At 41.5% G+C, this 26,137-nt stretch overlaps 1 protein-coding gene across 1 annotated transcript; it reads right to left on the bottom strand.

Annotated features, from left to right (window-relative positions):
• Positions 1-594: 594 nt before the first annotated feature.
• LOC115329813 (glutathione hydrolase-like YwrD proenzyme) lies at positions 595-21,152 on the bottom strand. Its single transcript, XM_040222184.1, has 8 exons — positions 21,048-21,152; positions 16,837-17,040; positions 15,740-15,992; positions 12,804-12,969; positions 7,852-8,014; positions 6,186-6,361; positions 5,905-5,997; positions 595-838 (listed from the first exon to the last, which is right to left on the bottom strand). The coding sequence occupies exons 1-8, from the start codon at positions 21,150-21,152 to the stop codon at positions 595-597; spliced, it is 1,404 nt and encodes a 467-aa protein (XP_040078118.1).
• Positions 21,153-26,137: the final 4,985 nt, after the last annotated feature.

Raw genomic sequence — 26,137 nt, 5'->3', positions numbered from 1 at the left:
CAAACTGTCGTGTAATATGAGACCACACTGAATATAAATTTTGTGGCGATTTCTGTGACCCTGCGAAGAATATATCCAAACATACATCACTTATGAAACAAAGCAGTCAAAATGTGCTGAGCGTTTTATCAACGTTGGCCTCCTGTACGGGTTGCTATGTAAGCCGGATCTGCACCTACTTTTAACAAGCAGAGCAGCTGCGCATAGATTTCAACAACAAAGCGTTGCAAGGGCGTCCTATTCCTCTGCGCACAAACTCTTTTTCAAACAAAATAACGGTGTTGATGCTGCGTTCTTTGTCAACAGCTTTGGTGTATACAAACTATACCAAAAACAATATACACGTTTATTGCATAAAATGTATGTTACGATATCTGAAAAAATAAAGGGAACAATGACTCCCTAAAAGAGATGCAAATTTAAGTATAAAAAATTGAGTGTCTTGTGCGTAAGAATTTCCTATTTTCCCAATTGGTAATCATGTCGAATTACGGCCCATTTCAGTGCCATCACACGAACGACATAAAACGAAACAAAAACCAAAAAAACCGCTTGGTATCATGATGCGGCTCGCTCTGCTAGAAGGCAAGTATTCTAGTAGGTCATAGCAGACGCATCGCAGCGAGGGTCGGTTCCACACCATAATACACTGCACGAGGGTCGAGCTCTATGTGGTTCTTTGTTTCTCCCATTCCGACACTCATCTGTAGTTATCACACTAACGTGACCCCAATATGATCCTCCCGCGCCGCCGAGGCCGTCCCGGAAACGATGGCCCCTGCTTTTGAGGGACTCGATCAACATAGGGTCCATTCCTTCTTCAGCAGCAAGTGGGTCGCTGAAACAAAAATATACGCAGGTTTCCTTTAAATGGCGTGACATGAGCAGTCTCTACCTCTAAACAACGTAATCCGCACTAAACCGTTCCTACACTAGGTACACCAGCACCTTTAATCGCACTTAGGTCTAACCTGAGTCATACATAGCTGCGGTTAAGGTGCTCGTTTAACTCGCGTATCAGCGGTCGACAGGCTACGCTCAGTTTAAACAGAACACAGCAGCTTCACACAAATATGGTTTACATTATCCTTTAAAGCGCAGCTCTCAGACACCCTTTCCGGCTTGAGCGGCGTCGGCGTCGGCGTCGGCGTCGCCTTAGGCGTAGGTGCGCACGTTGCATTATGGGACGTTTTCCCGCTAACTTTAGCCGGAATTTTTTCCGCTAAACTTAGCGGGGAAAGTTTTTCACTAAATATAGCGGTAAAAATGTTCTGCTAAACTTAGCGTGGAATTTATTTCGCTAAATTTAGCAAGAAATTTGTTGCGCTAAATTTAGCAGAATAATTTCGCTGGTAAATTTAGAAAGGAAAATTTCCAGCTAAATTTAGCAGGGAAATTTTTGCTAACTTTAGCGAGAAATTTAGTGAAAATTTCCTGCTAAAATGGAGGGGGAGCGGGAGAAGAGGAGGGGAGGGTACGGAAGGGGAGGGGGCATAACCTCCTCCTCCTCAAGAGGTGAGCTCTAATTCGGCATTATGGAGAATCGTAAACGTCTCATTTTTGTCTTGGAAGGGAAATAATATGTGCCAAGTGCACAGGTTAAAAACTGTGTATTATTATGCTTCACTTTATTTTCATTGTGATTGCAATTTGGTAAAAATAGGTATTCATTTTCGCAAGTCATAAGTCCTTATATTTTTATGAAAGACGCCGGAGTGGGGATCCAATGATGTCGCTCGCCAAGCCCGCGTTCTTCGAATCTGGCGCACCCGTCGACCGGACCAGCTGCTGGCCGAACGTCAGTGCCTACAACCTCATAATCATCAAATTAAACCAACTTGACATAGTCTCCATCATCTTACTCCGCACTCCACCCAACTGTAAGATGATGTCAGATGATCGGTGTAATGAGGTGATTTCAAGTATGATGCACTGGTGGTTAGTCAGCAGCCAGTTGAGGCGGCGAGTGCACAAGATTCGAAGAGCGCTGGCTTGACGAGCGAGATGAGCCGAGCCCCACATCGTCTTCCTTACAAACAATATAATATAATTAGCACAGCTCTGGCATCGCAACTCGTTCAGAAATAGGATATATAATTGAGGTATTTTATTCATGTTTCTATAAAAGGGGTTTTTGCGACAAAAGAGAACCTTTTAAAAATTGAAACTTGAAATAAACGTATAACTATTTGGGGGTTGCGTTGCCGAGATGGCCAGACATCAAGGTACGAATAAGAAGGATATTTAGCAATGTAACTGTGTAATATTCACGGATAAGCTTTTTTGAATATTCGCTTGTTATGGTGCATTTAAAATTAAAAATATCTAAGCTCAAACTCCTGCTCTGTTGTTTGCGCTGTTAAAAGAGAGGACAGTAAATTTGTTTCTTATTTGGCGAAGTTAGTTTGACTAGATTGCACTAATCGTTAAACTAAGGAGTAAAGGCGCCGAACGCTGATCGCCCGAAAAACGACCGCAGTGTAGAGCGTCTTGACAATGATCACATAACTTTTAGATAATGCAGCGCTGTCAAATCGGATTTCAACAACTCTATTACCACGCCCACTGCGGAGCCATGCGTCATTTCCGGGCAAGACTCCCGCCGCCCTCTCTTTAATTACTACAACTACTAGTACTAATAATATCTTTGTTAGGTAAATTTTTGCTATATATTGTATGGGCCCCTCAAAGCCACGGGTCTTCCGAGTCGAAGCCCAGCAGTCGGTGTCTTTATATTATATTGTTTTCCTCTTTTTTTATTTATTACTTATACCTGGTCATGCGGCAAAACACAAAATAACATTGCGAACCAAAGACGAAAGATGCATATGTTCAAAGCCACTTAGGAATCATTAATGATAATAATCTCTGGAGAAGAATAACAAGGGGGACAGAAGACAAACATTCATTTCCAAACACAGCTAGGTGACTGTTTCGCGACTGAAAAGATCCGCCTAGTCCTGGTATCGAACCAGGGACTCCTCCATTTCCAGCGGAGCGCTCTACCAACTCAATTAACCGGGAGTTAGACGCCAGTAGAGCAAACGTGTTCTAACAGCGACCACTAGACTAGCACCAACAAGGGTGAACGGCCTGCATATTAAGGTTATGATGATAGTGCAATCAATGCAAAGCTGCAAGCTAACTGAACAAACTGTAAGGGCGGAAACGAGCTGGCGTACATTGCACATGGTTGAAAAAACCCCGAGACGGCATGTAAATGACACGACACTAAAAATCTCTAACACAGCTGAATTTTTTTATTTTCCGAAACCCGGTTATATAGGCACTTCGAAAAAAAAAGGAGAGGGTAAGAACACCAAAGAATGCTACTTTCCACCAACGTAACCTCAGACTAAACAACAGAGACAACCGACTCTGCGTCATTTACTTCTGTTATCTTTGACCCCTCGCTTCCCGACCGCCAAACACACTGGTAACCCCAAGCCCAGTAACACACATACAAAAAGAAAAGAACGACCCATCATTCTCTCTACCCGAAAACCTACAGACAGAAACTTTGAAGGTCAGAACTTTTCACAGCTTAAGTAAACGGCGAAGTTCGTTGTCCAACCCAAACGACGGCTTATTAACTGCGTTCCCGTGACATAATATTGTTACTGATTGTTTTATCAACCGCTTAAAGTCATCTTTTTCCCGCAACTCTACTGAAGTTAAATGCCACAACGGTACACAGTTCCTACATTCGATCAGATGTTTTGACACTTCGGAGTACGGGTCTTTTTTTTTTATACAAAGTTTGTGTGTAAAAAGACTTTTAGTGTTGGGTCGTTTACCCACAGTCTGTGGGTTTTTTTCAAACAAAAGCTAACTGGTTCGATGCCAGGAGCAGTCGGATTTTTTGCGGACGCGTACCAATCACCTAGCTGAGTCTGGAGATGCATGTAGAATATTTCAAATGCTCATAAAAGACGAAATACTTGAAAGTGGACATTCGAGAGAAGTTAGACCATGAACAAAGCACCGTAGTTGAGCACTGCCACGTCAAGGACAACAGGGTTGGCTTTGCCAACACCAGCATCCTGGCCGTTGAGACCAATCTCAGACATAGACTTTTTATTGAATCCTGGCACTTAAAAACGACGCCAGAAAATATAAATAGATCCCTCTGCACTCTGCCGATTGTCTACGTGAACGGACTTCGCCACCTCACCGAGGCAAAACAATAGGCACTGCCGTAAAAGAAGAAGAAAACGGAATACTGCTACTCAAGGGCCATAGTTGCAGTCAAATCCTGAAGAAGAGACCGAGCAGGTCTCGAAACGTACGGTTCCGCCTTTAAACGAGGATTTGATTGGTGTATATTTTATTGATTATTAAAACAAAATAAGCATCGCGCTTTCCAATTTTGGGTGCCTTCTCCTTATCTGTATCCTCTCAACTTTTTACACTGCCCCAACTTCGTTCCCCTCGCAGCTTACGAGAGGGGAGCGCTAAGAGGATTATCTTCAAGGCAGAAAACGTATGTGGTACGCCGGCCTTTAAGTAGACCGTACTTAATTAATTTTCTGTTGTCGCTCTATATACGTACTCTTACGTCCGCTGACATGGAGTAGGTTATACCGAAGGATTCGTTTGTGTATTTTAAAAATTTCCATTTAAAAAAAGGAATCACTTATTTGTGAAGCACCTTGTATCAGCCTATAAGGACAGAGATAAGGCGACACTATATCGCCACGTGAGAAGGCCAATAATTATATATATAGGTGTATCACGCGCTATACTACGACAAAATGAGGGTATATTGCCAAACCACGACCATAGACGGGCCGTTATAGAGTCTTACATGAAGAGATCAGGCCGTGTAATCAAATAGTGCCGTATTTGACCCTTCTGAGAACGACCTCATTTGATAGGTATGCCTGGATTGTTTTACAGTTTTCGACGCTGCTGCGACGGTTATTCGAACGTTCGTGTCACGTGGGATTTGGTTTACCAGCCAATAGCTCGTGGGCAGCATCTTTTCGTTCTTGTTTAATTTTCCGCCACGGACATTGCCAAAAGCTGGTGACAACTCTAGTAACATTGATTCCACGCAATAGAATGGTTCAAGTTGTAATTTTGAAGCTTGCTGGTTTAGAGTGTAATCCCGGTATGCTCGAAATAACTTTTATTTTTCTGTACTTTTTGAAGGGCGGGTGCTTACTTACATTCCTCAAGGTCTTTTTGGAATTCAGAAAATCACTCAACGAAAAAAGTATTTACTAACGTGCGCCATCCACTTTACTTCAAACGTTCAATGAGTATAACACAGGCAACTAATTTTAATTTATTATAATTTTTTTTCCAACCGCACCTTACCTAGTCAAATTAATTTGTAATATCTTACTCTAAAGGAATGTAGAAACCAATACAGCGATATACTTTGAGAATAAACTTTTTGTTTGAAAATACATATGTCTTCGAAAATCTAATTCAATCATATTGCCAAAAAGGTATTTTCACGGAGCCAACAGTAAAAACAATAATTATCGGCATGCTTAAGTGAATACCGAGGCAGGAAACGTGTAGAATATGAGACGTCTAAGAACAACTGGACACGGATCATTTTCTCTTCATTTGGATTAGCGATTGGTTCATACATAAAATATCATCGCCATATATCTAGATGAACTAAATTTATATGAATAACAAGAACATAAAATCAAAAAGATATCGCAATTGTAACCTTGCGATACCCGTGGAAGTAATAACTTACATCTTTTTTTTTAAACTGCCATACACAGGGAGGATGTACGGAATGCGATATTTAAGAAAACATCTGATTATTTAACATTTGACTTTTATTTTTAAACTTCACACATCTAGAAAACATTCAAACACCGAAGAAAATAAAAAAGTGGAGAGCAATAAAAAGTAATATATTTTAAGTAATTCACTTACTCAGGGTGCGTGGCAAGTTTCAAGGATCCAATTTTTATTCGTAGCTTGGAAACAGCTTCTTGAGGGTCAAGGCCAAGATCGACAATGCTCAAGCTTACCTTCGAAGAAAACGAAAAATGACAAATATCGTGACTTGTGCTCTACTGCCAATTGAGAAGTTCCATGCATGTATTTTACTGTATTAATTTATATGCCATATCAAAATATTTAATTTAGTGTACATAACGTTAAAACCATTTTGGAACTAAAAAAAATATTAATCGTAGCATGCAACCTTTCACATTACCTGCAGCAGAGCTTGCGGGGACATGCTTCCCCCTTGTGATCCCATAACGGCCAGCAGTCTTCCCGAACTGGAATCCGTGACGACAACAGGCATCAGGGTGTGGTACGGCTTCTTGCGTGGACCTACGCAGTTGGGGTGTCCCGGCAAGGTGTTGAATGCCGCACCTCGTGCCTGGAATAAACTTCTATGTAACTTGTAGACAAACACAATGACAAACTGAAAGAAATATTAACAGGTAACAAATCTGCCTCTTTGGGTCAGAAGATTACATCCTATTATTGGTTCGAAGGAGACTGGAACCCTTCCGTCGTCTAATTGGAGACATCAGCCTATATCCAGCGCGCTTCGCTGGAATCAAATGGCCGATGGAAGTGTTTTACATTAAACCACCTTTATTTTAGTGATCCGAGTTTTGGGCCCGTATGCTTTCTTTTGAACCGGGGAGAAGTTTTCAAAAGTTGTTTTCACTAACACACCATACAATTTTCGAATTTTGTATTCCTGCTCAAGGGGACCCTTTGTGTATTTTGTGTTCCAACAAAGTAATGTGTGTCGTTGAAAAAATAACTAACGAAATTAAATGATTTGACAATTTACATGATCCACTGGACAGCCAGAATTTGTTCACAAAAAAACGCATACAAGTCTAGAATGCAACATATCTCTCATCCGCAGGATCTACTACGGCGTGTTGTAATAAAAGAGTGCATAGCTTTTTTATAAATGTTACGTAATACATCCGCGAATTGTCACTCACTCTCGTGCCCTCACATCCGCCACGATTAATAATGCTGATAAGAACGCGTCCATTCTTACTGTCAAGCTACATTAAAAAAATAAGAAAAGGCTCACGTTCAGCTTAAGAGAAACAGCACGCATTTGTGTTACGAAACAACTCTGTAATATTAACAGGTGAGATGAAAGAAACTGATCTAAGAAAGTGAGAAAGTTTAACCACGTAACAGATACCTACATATACTGGCTCACGACTCGACTCGGGGGTTGAATAATTCGGTTAGGTCGTCTCTATGATGACATGGTCAGCAAATGCACTGAAATTGACCATGGGTAACTGCAAGCTAATAAATACCTAAAAGAAAATCGCTCTTTTACACGACGGCGGTCGTCAGCGGACATTATGTGACCATGTCAGGAGGAGAAGCCTTACTTTCCATGCGATGAGGGCGTTTAAATTGTTGGGGCTCTTTATTGTTCAGTTCACTTTATGATTCCTCAAGGGCATTTCTAATGATTTAAAATTCACAACGAAGGATACAGTAAACATGATTAAGCAGTAAGAGTTGCCAAATAGCAGTTTTGTTAATTATGAACAAGTACACATCACGCACAAATAAGGAAACCCATGTAAACATTGAATAAACCGCAAACGGATGCCCTTGAACATTGTGATTAGGAAAAGTAATCATTGATCTGGGCTTTCTAAACAATTCTTGTTCTGTGGATTTCTTTTTACACATTTCTCATATAATCTGCTACCTCAATGTCACTTGTCCATTTGAACTATACTTAACGCTCACTTTGTACATGCGAGAAGCGTTCGATTGTTTAATAATATAGCACGTTATTATTACACAAGTGCGATACAGAAGAATCATTTTGTATTCAAAGGCCTCGTGCTGAATGTGTTGCCACTGACTTACGTGTACTGGAAACCCGTACTCGCTGACAACAGTGCAACCAAACGGTACGCTCGTGCTGCCTATGAGGCAGCAGGCGTTTCCTTGCGTGTCGACCGCTGTCGCTGCAACGGTGCCTGTCTGATACAAGGAAGGAAGTCCCTCCGGAGCAGATGATGTCATTGCCCTGCCAAAAGAACAACTAGAGGTAAGTTCAGTATCCTATGTCGGATAATTTGAAAGATTCGGAATGCAACTAACACGCTACAATGGTGGTCTACAAGGAGTAGAGCAATCGAGACTACAATGCTTTCCTATTTAGAGGCAGCCCCAGACTTATTTTTTTTTTATCTCTTATGTTTATTTATAATGGACGGTTTGGTACGGTTAAAACTAACAATTGAATATGGCTACCTGATAACCTTTCTGCACAAATTAGATGTCCGTCATTCAGTATTGCGCACAGTCGGCAATGTCCATGGGCAAGAAATAACGTGTGCAACAATAGTCTACATAACGAAGAGGGCAAACGGGAAACTTTTTAAAAAATCTAAATAAAATATAAATTAGATGTGTGTCTGCATTTTTAGTTTGTTAAACAAAAAATTGAATAAATAAGACCTAATAAGTTTTTTACAATTCCCTGTAATTCCGGATTAGAGCGCAGCTCTTGAGGAGGAGGATGGAAGGGTACCGAATGATAGGTGATTCCTTGAGTTCACGTGACCTCAGGAAGGGGGGGGGGGTCACGTGACCTCAGGGTGGGGTCACGTGACGTCAGGGTGGGCTCACGTGACATCAGGTGGTCACGTGACCTCGGGGGGGGGGGGGGGGGGGTCACGGGACCTCAGGGTTACGCCGACGGTGAAGGCGACACCGACACCGACGCCGCTCAAGCCGGAAACGGGCGCCTAAGAGCTGCGCTCTAAAAACTTCAAGTTCTATTGCAGCAGCGTTTTTCCAGGATAATGTCATGATATTTCTGACAAGCCTATTAACAGGCCCCTTTTTGCTTCGTTTGTTTTTAATCCGTAAACGTTTTATCATACCTTCAACATAACTTCTTTTTCAAAGCGATCGTTTGACAACTCAATAATTTAAACCTTCATGGAAGGCTCATGGGAGATAAAACGCGCTTGTAACACTGGTATCGCCGTTCATTCAGCCTTTCCCCAAATGCAGCGCTAGCTATCCTGACCAGGTGTCAACGTTTCAGGACTAAAGGCTTGGTTATACTCCGACGTTTAGAGCCGCGAACGTAGCGTCGCGCAGAACCTGGGTCTCTGATTGGTTGGCGAGCAGTAACTCAACATCTGCGGCCAATCAATATTGGCGTCTGCTGCTCTACGTCATGTTTACTAGGTTCGACGTCGGGGTAGAGTCCTTTGCAAAAGTCGCCTTCTGCACGCTGTCATATTTGTTTGCTGGGCTGTGGAACACCTTCTGAGCGTGCGCTGTTCCTCTGGTGTGCGGTATATCAGACCCTGTGCATGCACCCGCAGCTCAGTGACTCAGAACTTTTCGCCCTGGTGATTAGTGATGCAAATGCCTATAAGAGATTCTTAGCTCTTATTTGATTAAAATGAACATATACCGGGTTGTTTTACGAAAGGTGGACAAATTCGATATTCCAAAAACTACGCGTTGCAATCAAAAAGGATTGTGTCCTTTTGGTCCTAGGCCAATGTAGGAAAATCATTGAAGTTTGGGATAATTAAGTTGTTAATTATTTTTGCGCAATTAACTTTTTGATATTGTGTTTAAGGACATTGTTTCAATTATAAAATTGCTGAGCATCATCGAAAAACACGAAATCTATAAATTGCAAAGCAATAAAAGGCACGCACGGCATTTGACGACTTTCTGAAAAACCGCACTACTGCCACGGGTTTTTAAGTTTAAGTTTGCAATCGGAGCACTTCTCGGCACCGACGGCACCGTGCACCGTGGAGAAATCATGCAACCAACCTCTACGGGGCGCGGTGCGTCGGGGCCGAGCAGCGCTCCGATTGGAAACCGAAACTTAAAAACCGGTCGAAGTTCTGTGGGCCCGCGTGCCTTCTATCATTCTGCAATTTAATGGTTTACTGTTTTTCGGTGATGCTCAGCAAGTTTCTAATAGACCTATTGCAATATTACCCAAGCAGCAAGGAGAATGCAGGGATTGGTGTTCCACGCGCCGCAGGTGCTGGCGTCAGCCAGTAGTAGCTTTTCTAAAGCAAATACCTAAAATAAATGGCATCTTGCACGCGCGCGTGTGCACAAAAATGATAATATAAACTAACCTCACTATGTAAGTTCAAATTTATTAGATGATAATCGTAAAATACCTGTAATAAATAATTTAACTTTTGGACGCATATCATTTTTTTTCGAGGCTTCACTTTTGTACGTCGACGCTTCATTTTGGTTATTTACTTCGAATCTGTTATACAAGGAAGGCGTGCGCGTGTGGTGCGTGGAACACCAATCCCTGCATTCTGCTTGATGCTTGGATAATATAGCAATAGTCCTATTGAAACAAAGCCATTAAACTCACTAATAAAAAGTAAATTACGCGAAAACAATTAACAATCTAGTTATCCCGGACTTTAATCATTTTCCTAAATAGGTGCCTAGCCAAACCAACACAAGGTTGTTGTTTGTTTGTTTTTTGTTGCGACGCGTAGTTTTTGCAATATCGAATTTGCCCACCTTTCGTGAAACACCCTGTAAATATATATATATATATATATATTGGAAATGCCTACCATTCGATGAAGATTATCCAGCAGCGCCCAAAGTGCATAGTCAGGGCCCAAGTTTTTTTGTTTTTTTTATTTTATTTTATTTTATTTACATATACTGCAGGCAGCGGCGCTGCCCAAGCAGGGGAGGGTTACAAAAGGAGTTTAGTTAATAGATGTTCGAATTGGTTGACATAGTTCATTCCACAAGCAATGACGGCAAACAGTTCCATTGTTCAATTGTGTTAGGGAAAAATGACTCCTGAAAAAGGTTAGTTCTGGCATAGTATGGGCATATGACCTTGGAGTGATTTAGTCGAGCTGACCTTTGTGGCACAGGGCGAAGATAAGTGTGACTTGATAGACCCGATGAATTGTTATAAAGTAAGTAAAGAAACTTCAGCCTAGAGATTTGTCGGCGAAGGTGGAGCGGTTCGAGGTCAAGCTGCTTTAACAAGTTAGTTACTGATGATGAAGTGCCGTAGTCAGATAGGATGAATCTTGCAGCAAGGCGTTGGATCCGCTCCACTTCCGCAAAGTCTTTCACAATATACGGGTCCCACAAAATAGAGGCGTACTCTAGAACTGGGCGAACCAGAGAACAATAAGCTACAAGTTTCACAGCCGAGTGACACCCTTTGAGTTTTCTTCGAAGAAAGCACAGCTTTCTGTGTTTTGTGGGTTCGCTCTCCTTTTCCTAAAACAATCACGAACGGAAACAAAAGCGCAGGATTGTGGTGCATGCACTGCACGTGATCGGTATAATCAGTGATATCGAACGCACAAAGGCGACGAGGGCTGTGAGCACTGTTTGACTGGCTCCATCAGATACTAGCCTTGGCTGCGCTCGAACTTATGAGGGTGCCTTTCTGGTAGCCTTCGGTGTTCATCTGCATGTACGCACGGGCTTCAATGGCCACATTTTATTCACAGACAGTTTCTGAAGCTTACTTGTAACTTGTGACCTAGATAGCGGTTGACCCTGAAACATTCGCATCCTGTTTCAACTGCTCTCGCTGCGTTTGGGTGAAGAGGAAAGGTACGGCGATGCGTATTTCTTTTTTGCGATGAGATAAATGCGGCATTCGTTCCTCCGAAACAGGCTGCAGTCTACGTATATATATTATATATGTACACTGCAAAAGGAAAACCGAATATATATATATTCGGTTTTCCTTTTTGTAAGGTTCGATGCACCAAGACCATAATGACAAGTATCTGAAAGTTCAGTCCATATTAAATATCTAAAAGTATACAACGTAAACATTTGGTAGTCATTTGTTTTCGTTTTGAATCGATTCAAACAACATCACAACATAATCAGTGGTTAGAAAAACAATACCCTGTCATCTTGTAAACAAATTATCTAGAAAAAAATTAAGATGTCGATGAGATGATATGAGATCTGAACCTTGGTGGGTATATTTTGTGATCCTTAGTGCTGGACAGCATCTCCAAATAAAGTAATAAATAAGTGAAAGTGTTCAGGTTGGTTTGTGGTCTCCAAATTATACTTGCGGTGATGACCTGAACAATTAGCGTAGTATGAAGTACGAAGTGTCCTTTCAGTGTAAGAGCTCTCTCTATTCAAGCGAGAAACAGCAATGAATATTATAAACCGGAAAACGAAACATATCGGCGAAAATTGCGTTTATTTGAAGAAATTTTTGTCTATAACCCCTAGACTTTTTGTCTTTATTTTTAATCAAACTCCCGCTAACCTTCTACATACTCTGCACTGGAGGTGCATGTGTTCAATGAACTTCTTCTTGTAACCAATTCATTTGCTAAGGCGAGGCTTTACTAAGAAGATTGAAAAATAAAAATGCCTCAATCGGTACCGCCTCGAGGGCACACCCGATTTAAAGCCAATTCAAAAAAAAATGAATTGGATCGTTTGATCAAGTGGGAATTTTCAGGAAAAGCCAATTGGAGTTAAGTGGGGATAAATGAAACCAACTATTGTAACAGCCAGTGGAACGGCCCGGGAAAACCAACAGGTACTAAAAGTACCCACGTGCTCGACTCACTGTCCGGCCCTGCTACTAAGACACGAGTGCGTCTCACAGCGGGTCAAACGGTCACTGAATGGCAACCATGAACCACCCAGCCCCCGTCGCAGTGATCACTTTCATATCCCTCGCCTTCCCTGGACACCACCCCCGCAGTCCTGCGGGGTGACCAAGAGGGAGTAAATAAAACAAAGTTTTCGAATTATCTTCAGCGGGTACATTAGAGAACATTATTCACCTTTGGAGGTCGATGAGAGCTCGCCTTTGTCGCGCATGGTCCTTGCTGATCATAATGTCTGTTGACCCATATTCTGGGTCCGCAATGTATGACAGTCCGTCGACAATGGCCAATCTTAGTGCTTCAATCATCATATGATAAATCTCGACTGGCTTTGACTTGTAACCTGCGTCAAGACACCTCAGCACATTTTTCAACGGGAACAGGACAAGCACGTCGATTATAACTTTGATTCTACCGAATATGATACGTCTACATTCACTCAAATCATTTGTAAGAGCCACTCGATTCAATATACAGAGGGAGCATGGCGAAGCGAGAGGCTGAAAGTATGTTTATACCTAAAACACAACTTACGCTGCAGCACCGAGCATGACGTAAGAACCTGAAGCATTACAGCCAAACTCAATACTATCGCAGTATGTCTTGTTTCTTAGGTCTAAATATATTTTCAGCCTTGCTATTTGTTAGGCTATCAGTAGATTCTAGGGACTCGGCGCTGGCGGGAAAACACGCAATGGAATGTTTAGAGTACAGTTTATAGTGGAATAAAATATTCATGTTTCAGGTGTTGTTTTTTTCTTGCCAATAAACCCACCGTTTCCTTCAAATCGTTCCATATCCGTTAATCACACCCCGAAAATACATATAATTTCTCTTGAGTATCTTTACATCTTATTTTAAATTATAAGGTAAAATAAATTCGACGCTCAGCACTCCGTATAGTGTTTGTGTTGGGTGGGGGACAAAGCTTTTTTTTTTTATTGTCTTTGGAAATCATTTTCGCACTTGGAAATAGCGGCACCTGTGTCCACAACCGCATGCGTCGGTTTACTGTCAATATTAACGGGCACTCGGTTGCGGGTGGTACCAAAAGTGAAATGAAGAGAATCTTGGGGCAATCCGTGGGACCCAGCCTCATCCCCTGAGGCTGCATGGTTTAGTTTACCGAGCGCATTGGAGTGAAAGACGTCGTCGAAGAGCGACGAGGAACGGGCGAAAGGGATTGGTGGCGGTGTTGGAGATGCGAGCGATGATTATGCGACGGTTCATGGAATGTTTCGTCTTGAAGATTGCGGCGATTTGAAAAAGAAGGTTACTGACCATCGTATGGGCGACGGTCGGTAGCTGTAAATGAAAGTGGTTGCGCGCTCCAGTTATTGCAGCAGTAGCGAGCGACATAGCCTGCTCTGCTGCAGTTGAAGCAGATAGGACTGTTGTCAAGGGTGCGCAACTCACTAGGGTATCGTCAACGGCGTGGCATAAACACCGGTGCACCAGCTGGTGGACCAAAGCTGTAGCAGGCGGCCGCATGGGAATGTGGCTCAGACGGGTGCGACACCGTTGGCTCCGGACAGAGGCACAAAACCTGTCGAACTCTTTCCTGACGACGCTTTGCACGGCAGAGATACACACAGCGGTCGTCGCCAAGTCCGAAGAAGTCCCAACGGTGTTCGACGGTATCATAACTTCAGGTTCGCGGCGAAGCATATATTTCTATATTTTAGTTGACCTCCTGTCAGTATCCGTGCATGATGATTTCGAAGGGGTGTTAGGCAATCTCTCCAACATGTGCCATTCCACAACATTTTGCCGCCTCGAACCGGCGGCATTCCTTGAGCACATTCTGAACAGTCCCAAAGTCCTTGATGATCAGAAGCTGAAAAGCACCATCCGCTATTCCCTTGAGGATATTTTCAGTCCGGTCAAGCTGGTGCATTTCAAGATTATCTTAGAGGGGGAGGACGTCCTGTATGTAGGTGACATAGTATTCCGTGGGTGTGTGTACTCTTGATGCCAGTTTTTGCTTTTCAGTGAGCTTGCATCCAGTTAGATGACCAAAGAGGTCTTCGCTTGAAGACATTCCACAATTTAAGCACTTTTTTGAGGGCCTGGGACCACGTGAGAGCCGTATATTTCAAATAGAATTGTATGCTTCCTAGCATGATTGTGTTGCCGTAACACTAGCGGGCGCTCTTTCTCGTAGAGATCTTTACATTCTTCTACTTTTCTACCTCTTGCTCACCGGTGCAGGTGAAAGGCCCAGGGTCGCGAGACTTGGCGAGGACCAAAGGTTGCGTCTGCTCTGGGTGTGGGATTGACCCAGAAGATACGTTTTCATGTGGGGTGCCGGACGTATTGGTCATGAAGGGCGCAGACAAGAGTCGTTACTTTCGCAGATCCAGGTCGGCAATCACTATACGCCGCACCTCCACCAAAGAACGTTATGCTGAAAGTGGGGCTTATTTGCAGGTGATTGAGATGGTAGAAAGTCGAGATGACGTTTTCCGTTGCAAGCAAAGAACCAACTAATCCTCTTCTTTTTCTCTCAACCATTGGGTTCTCTCTGCCAGACCACCTCTTCTTTATCCTCGTAATAATATATTCATTAGAGGTTTCCATATCCTGATTACTAAAATAAACTATTTTAGCAGCTTGAACACCTGTACATTCATGTGGGAAAGGCTGAGATGGACTCGTGAGTAGAGTATGCATTTCATTTTTTTTCTCGTATATCTTCAAATCGGCCTCATAAATGCCACAATGTACCAAACATCTCTACATCAGGTAATTCTATCACTGTTGTTGACTGATGACACAGATTGCCATAATAATGAACCATTACAAGAATTTAATTAGGGCGAAAACCGATCTTGCGATTGATTTCGTGGATTCATTGACTTGTCTTTTACAAACTATTTAGTTCAGTGCGATAATGACAAGAGCAAAACTCAAAGACAGGCATGGTGAAAAAAACAAAGCCTATAAAATGCCTAAAGCAGATTGTACAAAAGATCAGTTATTTTTTTCATTTATTTCCGTGTCCAAGGACAGTAGAAGACAGGCACCTCGCCTACAGACGTTTCCTGCCTTGAACCCCCTTCCGAAAACAGATGTCAATTTCATTCCGTGTCCAACACTAAATGAATACGTACTTGAGATGTCGTAGCCTTCCAGAATGTTAAGCGCTTCGAGTAGTATGGCTCCTTGGCTCGGTAGGGGCGTCGTGTGAACTGTAGTTTTACGGTACGCAGTTGACACGGGAGGTAACATTCCTGGCTCCACAGAATTCATGTGAGATTGGAGGTCAGCCAGTGACATTATGCCACCGGCAGTCGTCACGGCGTTTACAATGCCAGAAGCCACGGGGCCCTCATAAAATGCACCGATTCCTTCTGCTGCAATTTTCTGAAATGAAGAAGCATCCGTTACATAGGGGAAATATTCTGATGTCATGTACATGAACAATTTACGTAACAAAATGTTTTCTTCTAGTTATCAACAAAATATATTCGCCAAATTTTAACTTTCTAACTGCGATTATGTATATGCCATGCTAAAGGAGAGTTGTAATTGTGACGACTCGACAATAATATATATATATATATTGCTTTCATTTCGCTGCAGTTTTAGACTTATTCAGACACATGAAATTTAGTCAAACATACTGAAGTTGCTGACCTTAACATCAAGGTTCATATAGCACACTTTTCATTTCATAAAAGCCCGCCAACTTTTGAAAGCCAAGGTACAGTAGAGACAAAAATATCAAAACAATCAAGAACCAAATAAACGCATACATTCATAAAAGAACAAGTAACTTATTCATTCACATAGAAAGTGTCACCAATTGCACTGGCAAATGAAGCGACAGGAGCTGCGATTGTAACATTCTAAGAGCGCAGTAGTTACCTCCAAATATCGGGAACGAACTAAACGGTACGGCGCAATCGGTACTTCCGGAAGATTTCAGCTCGAGTCCCCCCATTCTTAAGCGCTAAACTCAGAATCCTGTTATCCATAGATAAGCAATTTAAGAAAAAACACTAAAGTTAACCACGTGAAGAGAAGGGCGTGTACCCGAATTAGGTTCCCCGAAAACAAATTGTTAGTTAGGAGTGACCTATCCATGAAATGTGCATATTATTTCCATATACGCAAATTAATCACGTTCCACAAAAATTTTTTTAGTTATCAGGCAGTCCTTGACTTGGTAACTTGTAGTACACGACTTGCAGCTATCGGTGCTCACCCTAAGTAAACCCGCCAGTGGAACATTTCTCCACACAGCTCCGTGAGCGGGAACTAATCCGTTTCTATCGAGAAATGTACTTCCTCCGTGCATGTTCTGCAGCTTGGATTGACGAAGCGCCCATTCATTAGCGCTCCATTTACCAACCGGAAAACCCTTCTCGCCGTAGAGAATTGCAGCTTCAAACAAGTTGGTCATATCAAGCTGAAAAAGAAAACAGATATTAAAGAAACACCATCAAACATTGGATGAATATCGTGACATCGACTTCACGAGAACAATAAGCATTAAAAAAGTATTGTTTCTAATTTTTAGCAGCAATAAAAACTTTGTATATTCAACGCCATAGGGTTATAACTAAATATTTCACACTTTCGTAAAATAGAACTCGCGTATATCAGCTCGAAGTAGGTAGAATATTAATAAAAAACGACACTCATCGCCCTTCTTTTCTGCATAAGAACGTTCGATAGAAAATGCAGTCAAATATAACTCATCTATTCAGAACCATGGATAATACATGTGTATGGTATACACGCTTTTAGTTCGAAATATATATATTTTTAGGTAATTCTTAGACACGCGCGTTGTTGTAGCGCCCCGAACACATCCGGTCACCGCTTGTATGGAACGATATAATCGTAGACGATATTGACAGACTAGAAAACAGACTGTGCCTATTCTCGGTAAATATGGAACTACAATTGCTCTATGTCTGTTTATAACATTACATTCAGCGGTCCTTTATTTCTTTGTTGCGTTTCAAACTATTCCGAAGATTAGCACGAAGATTGTAGCAAACGTTAGCATTACAATATTACCGGCATTACGGTATAGTATTTGTTTGTACTGAGCCTAATTAGTGCAGAGACTAAACACCTCTCTTGAAAAAAAAAAAACATATAATAGGTACCACCGTTTTTTACGGGATCAGCGTCTTGAAAAAGAAGAGTTCAAGTTAAGTTTCTTTTGATCTGTTTTGTGGAGAGTAGTCGCATACATTAAGCTGATGGTGACAGGAGTCCCAAAAGACTCTCGACTCGGACAGATCTCAATAGCTGTGAGCGTGGTATTTTGCTTGTCTAATTTAAATGGGCACAAAAAATGTCTGTGACCTGACGGAATTTCCAACGTATATTTGAAACGCTATGAAGAGTGGTTTTCAATTACTTTTGCTATTCATATCCCAAGTTTTGAAAGGCTTTAGGTACCTTTTAACTGGCTTTCAGCGAAGTAGCAGCATTCTATATATATATATATATATATATATATATATATATATATATATATATATATATATATATATATATATATGTTTGTAATCATTGATTTAGACATTATAGGCCAATATCGCTTACTGCTCCATCAAATAAGTTGCTGCAGAATATATTGTATCAAAAACGTTATACAGTTGTCTTAATGATTCAAGAGCGTTTTGCCAACTATGAGGACTAGAGAATCACTATCGATTGTATCATCTTTTTAATGTTTCATGAGTAGAGGGGAAATTACTGCGATCTGTTTAGATCTCGTAAAGGCTTTCGGCTCCGTGCCTCCTGCTCAGCATGCCCAAATATTACCACCATTGAGGGTATTTCAGTGGAATAATATAAATCGATTTCAAGAAGTGTAAGCGTATGTTTGACAGTTCGCCAGAATTCTGTCTTGGGGTTCCTTTTATTATGTTATATGAACTATATATAAGAAATAAGGTCAAGTACTCTTGTTCGCTCTTCCACACATGACCGCTTGCGGTACTCAAATATATCTTGCCATGAAGACCAGGTGCCGTCATTCTCTTCCTTCTAGTTAGTGCAGCAGCGGTGAAGGTAGTTATTAAAATAAAATTAGCGCCGACTTGATAGTGTTGTTTCTAAACACCCACGGAAAAAAACAAGTTACCCTATTAGTGTACGCCTCTGGTAAAAGGCGAGACAGCACAGCGCTCTGTACTGCCTCGCCTTTACTTAATCCATGTGGCGTTCCGCTGTTTTACCCCTAATCATTTACGAACCTTCTAGCCGCAACAAAGCTTGCAGCTATTCAATTTAAAGTATTCAACAAGTTCGTTAATATAAATACCTCGACTTCCCAATATACTCTTGGTTAAACTGGAGCACATATATCAACAACCTTTGCTCCATTGCCAAGACGAAGTTGTTTTTTAACATAACCGTAAATACGCTACCCTCCCTCCCCCTCCCCCCCCCCCTTAAAAAAAAGTATTTGATGACAATAGGTTAGAACGAAAAAACCTGAGGGTATGCCGCCGTCCTATCGAATCGTTTGAGTGTGTGCTGGATAAAGAAACTTCTAAAACTATCGCCGAATTAAACCAGTACGGAATATGCTTACACCGCAGAATATCCTGCTTTTTCTTAATCGCCGAAAAACGCCATGTTTAAGATTCCTCCTTATGCTAAAAAAATGTATGTTTAATATTAAACCATACAGCTATACACGGCTCGCTTACCAAGGCTTCTTAGAAATCCCGTTAAAGCCAGAATCTAATAGATCAGTAAAAAATGATAGTTACAGATAATTATTCTTCCTCAGAACAAGTCCAGATTTAACGCTCTGACAACATAAATAATAGACAACGACGACATTAATGTTTTGAAAAGCGTTCTTAGCAGGTGTACAGTAAACGTTATCTAACCCTCCGATTATGATTAATTTTGCTTACTTATACTTCCGTTCGTCTTGTGAAACACCCAATTTTACACCTGCATTTTCAGGCAAGCAAGGGATTTGTATATTCAGTGTGTTACCCTGACGACGTGTGCTGACCTTGGTCTTCCGTTACCACAGTTGCTTGTTATTTGTTGCTTGTGAGGTGCGCTTGAATGTTACAGATTTTTGTTTTCTATCTATGCGCACATCAATTCAGTCCTGTTACTCCCGCAAAGAGACCAACAGCATAAACAAATTAATAAAAAGATAGGTTTCGTGCCCACTGATCTCTCACTTTACCATCAGATGAACGCTCACATCTTTGATGAAAACAACCCTACCGAAAATACCAGTATAAACTGGAATATGGAACGGAAAGTATGACTGGATTTCTTGCGGAAAACCTGAAATCTATTTTGCAGACAATTTAGGGAAGCAATAGAGTGACCACTACTCGGCGATGGCAGATGTGATTAAGGCTGTAAGGTCAGGTAAATAGACAAATATACACAAACAAGCTGCAACGAATAACCACTTGAAGTGTGAACATGTTAAACGAGTGACCCTACAACGTCTTAAGATATCAGCCTGAAGCAGAAAGGATCATGCGATTTCCAGCCTCAGATACATTTTTGTTCAATCTTTCCTTCAAGGTAAAATAATAAGGAATAATAAGCTGACTATATCTTCATGTGTTCAAACGGAAATCCGGATCAGAGAGCCAATTTAATAACTGTGTTAATCAACAATCAGCATCGTTTGATAAAATTATGAAGAATTTGATTGATTTTAAGATAAAACTTGAAAACATTGAATAGAAAAGCTTCCGCTTTTCTATTCAATGTTTGTTTTGTCTACAGGTCGGAAGCGGATCCTGAATTTCGCCTTCGAGTCAACCTGTCCCAATACTAAATTAGTATTCGAGTGTTCTCCCTCACACCGGAAAGAGTTCAGTGAATTGTGCAGCCCCAAAAAATTGAGTGCAGTGGCAAATAAAACTTACAGGACAACACTTAAGGCCGCTTACGTGTAGGAATACGAAATCATTCGTACGCGTAGCGTATTCGTACAAGCTGCGCGTCCCGCTATCATCCGCAGAGGCCGGCCGGGCTGCCTCTGTGGAGGTCCGCCGGCCTGGCTCTGAGAGCGGAGGGGTGCCGCGGCGCGCGGGCCGAGCGCTAAGAGTGGCCTCCTCTTTGGGGTGGCGTTCCTCGGAACTATCCGGTGCGTCGTAGCCATTCCGGCCCGTCACAGCCATTTTAAGAGCCGTAGCGCGGAGGGAATTTCCCCGCCATTTTCTCGCGGTCACAAACAACAGCGGCTCCGCTCCATGCGGCAGTAAACGCTATCGCATTAAAATGACGGAGACAAACAAATCTGATCTCGCGAGTGTGATGCAGCGACAGGTATTGAAAGTAATAGTAGCAGACCGTGTTTGTGCCCACAAAACAATGCTTTCGAGATGGTATTCTTTACATTATCAAAGCCAGAAACACTCTGCAAAAAAAAATATGTGCAAGCTCTTTAACTTTGCTTACCTTGCCGCTTCCAAAATGTTTGATGATTTCGAACCAGGCCTTTACAGCTCCTGGAACAGTGGCTTGAAGGCCTTTCCACTCTGGCTTCTGTTTTCCATCTTTCATCCCCGACAGAAAACGATCCCGGGTCAACAGAGACGGACTTCTTCCACTTAACAAACGAACAGAAAGAATACAATACATGTCTAAAAATTTATGCATTCTCTAGGGCTGGGCGTCGATTAAATATTTTTACCCCAATAGTCGTCACCTTTTAATCCAGTTATTTGTATCGTTCATATTTATGCATAATAGTTCAAAAAAGTGGAAACAAAATGTTTTGTTTTTGCTGAGTATGTGCTAAACGGCGCAGTGTAACAATATCATATTTTAAATCAAACTTCAAGCGTAGTTGAGGGCAGTCAAAAGACACCCACACACATAAATGTTACTTCAGCCGTAGAAGCAGAGGAACGTTGATGGTTCTCCGGCAATGGCGAATTCTCTTGATTGTTCACAACGGTCCTCCTGCTCTAAACGGGTACTCGCGCGCCTTTGAAGTGGCTAGCACACGTATAACCTTATACACTTGTCTGGAGTTACAAACCTCACATTTCCTCTTTTCTTTAGGCAAAAAGTTCTCCTAAAAACTTGCCTTCATACAGGTGCTTTCGCCCAGGTCTGCTGGGTGAATGCATTCCATTTTCAAATTTGTTCTGTTAGTCAAAGTTTAACCTATTAACCAGTCAAACAATGACTCGCGAATAAATAATTAATTGATTAATCGAGTCGCTCATCGATTACATGCCCAAACCTAACCTTTATATAGCTAAATACCCAGAAATATTCTGCGCTAAAGCATAAATCTGGGAAGATTTGTAATTGTTATTTTTTCAAACAGATACACTCAAATTATGGCGTTTTCGCGTTCTGGATACCAGCCAGTAAGCTGTCGTTCTTAATCTTCAATATTGGCCAATCTCGCGAAAGCTTGGTTAATGAACAAAAGCAAAGTCTTGTAACACGTTTTAAACAAAGCATGCGGTGAAACGCTTGATTATCATTCGTCCTTAGCACAAACTACAAGACGTAGCGCAATAAGTGTAATGAAAACAAGAGCGTTATCCCAAATGTTAAGAGTGGTTTCTTATGGCTTACCACATATATGAACTACGTGGCTAAAGATATTAATTCCTCCATATTCCTCACCTTGCACGCTACCGGTAAATGTGCATTTAGGAATTGCTTAGCGCATTAGCAGTACGAACTTTGCAACTCACTTCGATTAAATTTCAGTCACTTCGTTGGCTGGCACCACGTGACAGGAAAAGTAAAACATCACTCTTCAGACGGGTGTATAGCCTGATGTTGCATTACTACTAATTCAAAAATGCAAACATTTTCTAAGCACTTTTTTTTGGAATGGTAAGGATTGTTTTTGTTTCTGCTTGTGAAAGCCGTTCAGTTCTCATTTTCCTTAAAAATAGACGGCCACGGTTGAGCTTCCAGGGTGCGACTCAGTGTGCTGAAAATTATGTTTCAGATCTTAGACCAATCAAATGGCGCTCAGAATGGTTCTGCTCTGATTCGTTTGTTTATTTTGTTAAGCTTAAGCGCAGCGAAATAAGCGTTTGGATATTATGCACAACATTTCATCGCTCTTAAGAAACCGTAATATCTTAGAAACCACCCACCACCAGCTAAAACTAATTGAATATGAAATTTGACAGCAGCTTGCGTTGCGTTTAGATACCAGAATAAGTCCTGTGTAGATAACGAAACGTAGTGTTTGGAGTATCTGAGCAGGTACCGTCTGTAGAAAATGCATGTTGCTCTAAATTGTTAGTCTGGTTCGGTCCAACGTTTTCTGGGATTTGTTTGAGGTAAAGAGTAGTCGGGGTTTGAACATATCATTCGCAATGTTTCTGTTTTTTTTTGCTTTTTTTTTTGTGGGACGAATAATATTTTTTATTGCTGTTAAATTATTTAAATCACTTCATTTCTACATCCGCTTTCTTTTATATACATGTTTTCTATTTGCATTGACTTTTTCTTCGTGTAATTCAAGCTTTCCCTTTTTTTGTTCTGATCGATGGTTGCACTGACTGTAAGTATCAAGTTATGCCCTAAATTAGGCATTTGAGGTACCGTGGATAAATAAAGAAATAAATTAACTTTATGAACAGGTTTTTTTGTTTTTTGTTGTTTGTGCTGGTGGGGTTGTTTTATGTTGGGTTTTTTTCGGCTGTATTCATACGAGCTAAGTATGTTTTTGTTTTTGATTCCTTGGGTGTTGCAGGCCGTTCGCCGTCTGCCGAATTGGAAGGCTGCAGAGGCCTCGTCCAGTCAGACGTTTTTCCCCTACAGCCTGCTTCAGTGTCTGATCTAAACGAAATGATTCATTTATTGTATGATTTATTAGGTGATGGCTTTAAAATTTAAATAACCATTCTTGCCAGTGCCGTGCACAGATGGCACATGTAGTAAAACACAACCGAACACATTTATGTCTCCTCAGCCCAGCTTATTTTTATCACCTTTAAAAGAAACCTTTGACTGAACCTGCTTGGGAATATCATCATTGACTATGCCTTAGGACGGGCTAAGTGGGAAAGAACGAAGGTAAAAGGAACAAAAATATGTTAAAAGGCGAGATTAAAGGGACGCCTTCAGTGTGATGTTGTCAGTGTCACGTGACCTGATCACGTGGACCGCGTAACGTGAAGCAACGTTTGTCTACAAGTATTGCATACCCACGTGTGATTTTTCATGAACGTTAGACAACCATTTCTGTCTCTGATTTTACTCGAAAAAAAGCAAATAATGTTAGCAAATACATTACAAACATGTGCTATGCAGACCGGTAAAAAGCATCACTTCCCCAACCTCCTTGCGATCGTTTCATGTGTTTCCACAAGTCACATATTGCCTGCACCTGTGAGCTGCCGCTTATTGTAAAATCTTGAAGACAGTTAAAGCACCTTCAGAACGCTTAAATACGCCAGACCTTTACAACTTATAGTCTATAGATTGGGTAGACAATGGCCCAAATAGCACGTATTGGCACCTTAATTCGAAGCGTTCCCGACGCCATATGAGGTCATGCATTCAGAAAGGAATAAAGAAAATTATGCTTCCTGAATTCAGCTAGCATAATTTACGAACCTTACAATATCGAAACCTCGCAGTTTATGTATTTTTCCTCTTCTTCCGGTTCAGAGCCTCACTGTACAGTAAGTAGCCTTTTCTCATATGACCAATCTACCAGGACAAGTAGTACACCATTTGGGATCAGTTAATCCTGGACCCTCAGTTTAATTGCAGAAGTGCAGGACATTACCCATGGCAACAATTGTGAGTATCCTGTATGTTTGGAAAATCATTGATGTTATACTAGCTGACCGGCTAAGAATCGCAGAGCGTGACGTTTTACGAGTATTTTATTGTTGCAGGCAGTGAGATGGCCGCCTTAGCCAATGGGAATGCCGAAAAACAAATTTCGGAGCAAGACGCGTGAGCATAAAAACAACGGCCTGGGTTTGTTAATCTGTCAGTAACGACAAATATTGGGAAGAAAAATTGTTGCATTCAGAATGATACCGGCTGCTCTATTGAAACACGCTTGAGGGAACTGGCCGGGTGTGGAAGCGCCCCTCCGCTCGGAGCACGTGGGCGAAAGCTGGCGCCGCAGAGCCCATGAATATTGGGCTCAATCTCCACCCCTGCCAGTTTCGGTCTGGGTGAGGGTCAAACCGGCATAAGGCCATGCATCAGTATTGCGTGGTGCAAGGCAAGGTAAAGATTCTAGGCTAGCAGTTGTACTGTACTCCATAAAGTTCTCATCTGCGTAAACCAGTGTCGCCATACATCAAAGAGAGACCGATCTTAGTCTCTCGATGTAAAAACGTCTGCACTATGAAAAAGCTCGTGCGTCTACCTTCCCGCACAACACACGGAGAGCCAATCACTGCGACTTACGGAGGCAGCCCAGCAAATGACGATGCCGAAACGTATGTTTAGACCAAAGAACGCAACCTGGTTTGTGAAATTAAGCAATGCGGGAATGACGTTTTGCACTTCTTAACGTCAAAGATTTCTGTTTGTTTTTACAGCGAAGCTGTTATGTGCTTGTGTCTGGAAAAAATATTCATCCATGCATGGATGCTAACAAAAAAACTTCCGTCTAAACGACGCTGCTTCGTTTCGATTGGTCGTGGCAAGTATAAATAAAAAGAGGAGGCAACCTGCGTGAGCCCGCCTTCCCTGGCATTATTAGATAGTGAGGTCCTGTCCCTTGTTATTATCTACGGCCACCGACTTATCTCAGCTAAAAGTGTGCTGTGACGGGACTCAGGGCAGAACGCACCGGTCTAACTTTTTTTCTTTCGCTTCCGCGATGTTGTTAAAGAGACTTGGGCTCAAAAAAATGTCCTAGAGGTGTTCCTTAAAAGATCGAGTTGAGAACTTGCCCATAAGTGACCATAAGGCAATGATCACTTTAATCACTAGTAAAAAAATAACGACAAACAACGCAGTCGCGTACGTGCCTTTATTTATTTATTTGCAGAAACAACCTGCAGCGCCGAAGCATTATAGCATGGAAACACAAAATAAAACACATACTCACGAACATAAATACAATGGAAAAAATACAATAAATGCTGTTAAATGAAGGAGCACACACAAACTCTGGAATAACAAAAATTTTAGGATATTAAAAGAAATATTATATCATCTCTAGTAAATTTTGATGCAGGCAATGGAATTCCAATCCGTTATTGTACGAGGGAAGAATGAGTATTTTTTTATAATCAGCTCGGTAGAATATTTTCCTAATCTTGCTACAATTATATATTCTGGTTGAAATATAGTTTGGTAATTCAAGATATTTATACTTATCAATTCTAGTTAAGTTTCTAAATATTGAAAATAAAAACTTTAGTCAAAATGTCTTTCTCTTTCAATGCCATAGTTCCCAACCGATCTCACGTTTAATTTCCGTCACACTGGACGTTCATTACAATCATATGTAAATCTTATAGATATCGTATACTGTCGTAAAACCAGAACCAGTTACTGTACACAGTCATTAACCTGTCGAATTCCGAACC

The sequence above is a fragment of the Ixodes scapularis genome, unplaced genomic scaffold (genome assembly GCF_016920785.2).
Source record: "Ixodes scapularis isolate PalLabHiFi unplaced genomic scaffold, ASM1692078v2 PGA_scaffold1__304_contigs__length_218370807, whole genome shotgun sequence".
Lineage (NCBI taxonomy): Eukaryota > Metazoa > Arthropoda > Arachnida > Ixodida > Ixodidae > Ixodes > Ixodes scapularis.
Note: the sequence above shows the minus strand (reverse complement) of the source record. Positions and strands in the feature narration are given on the sequence as shown.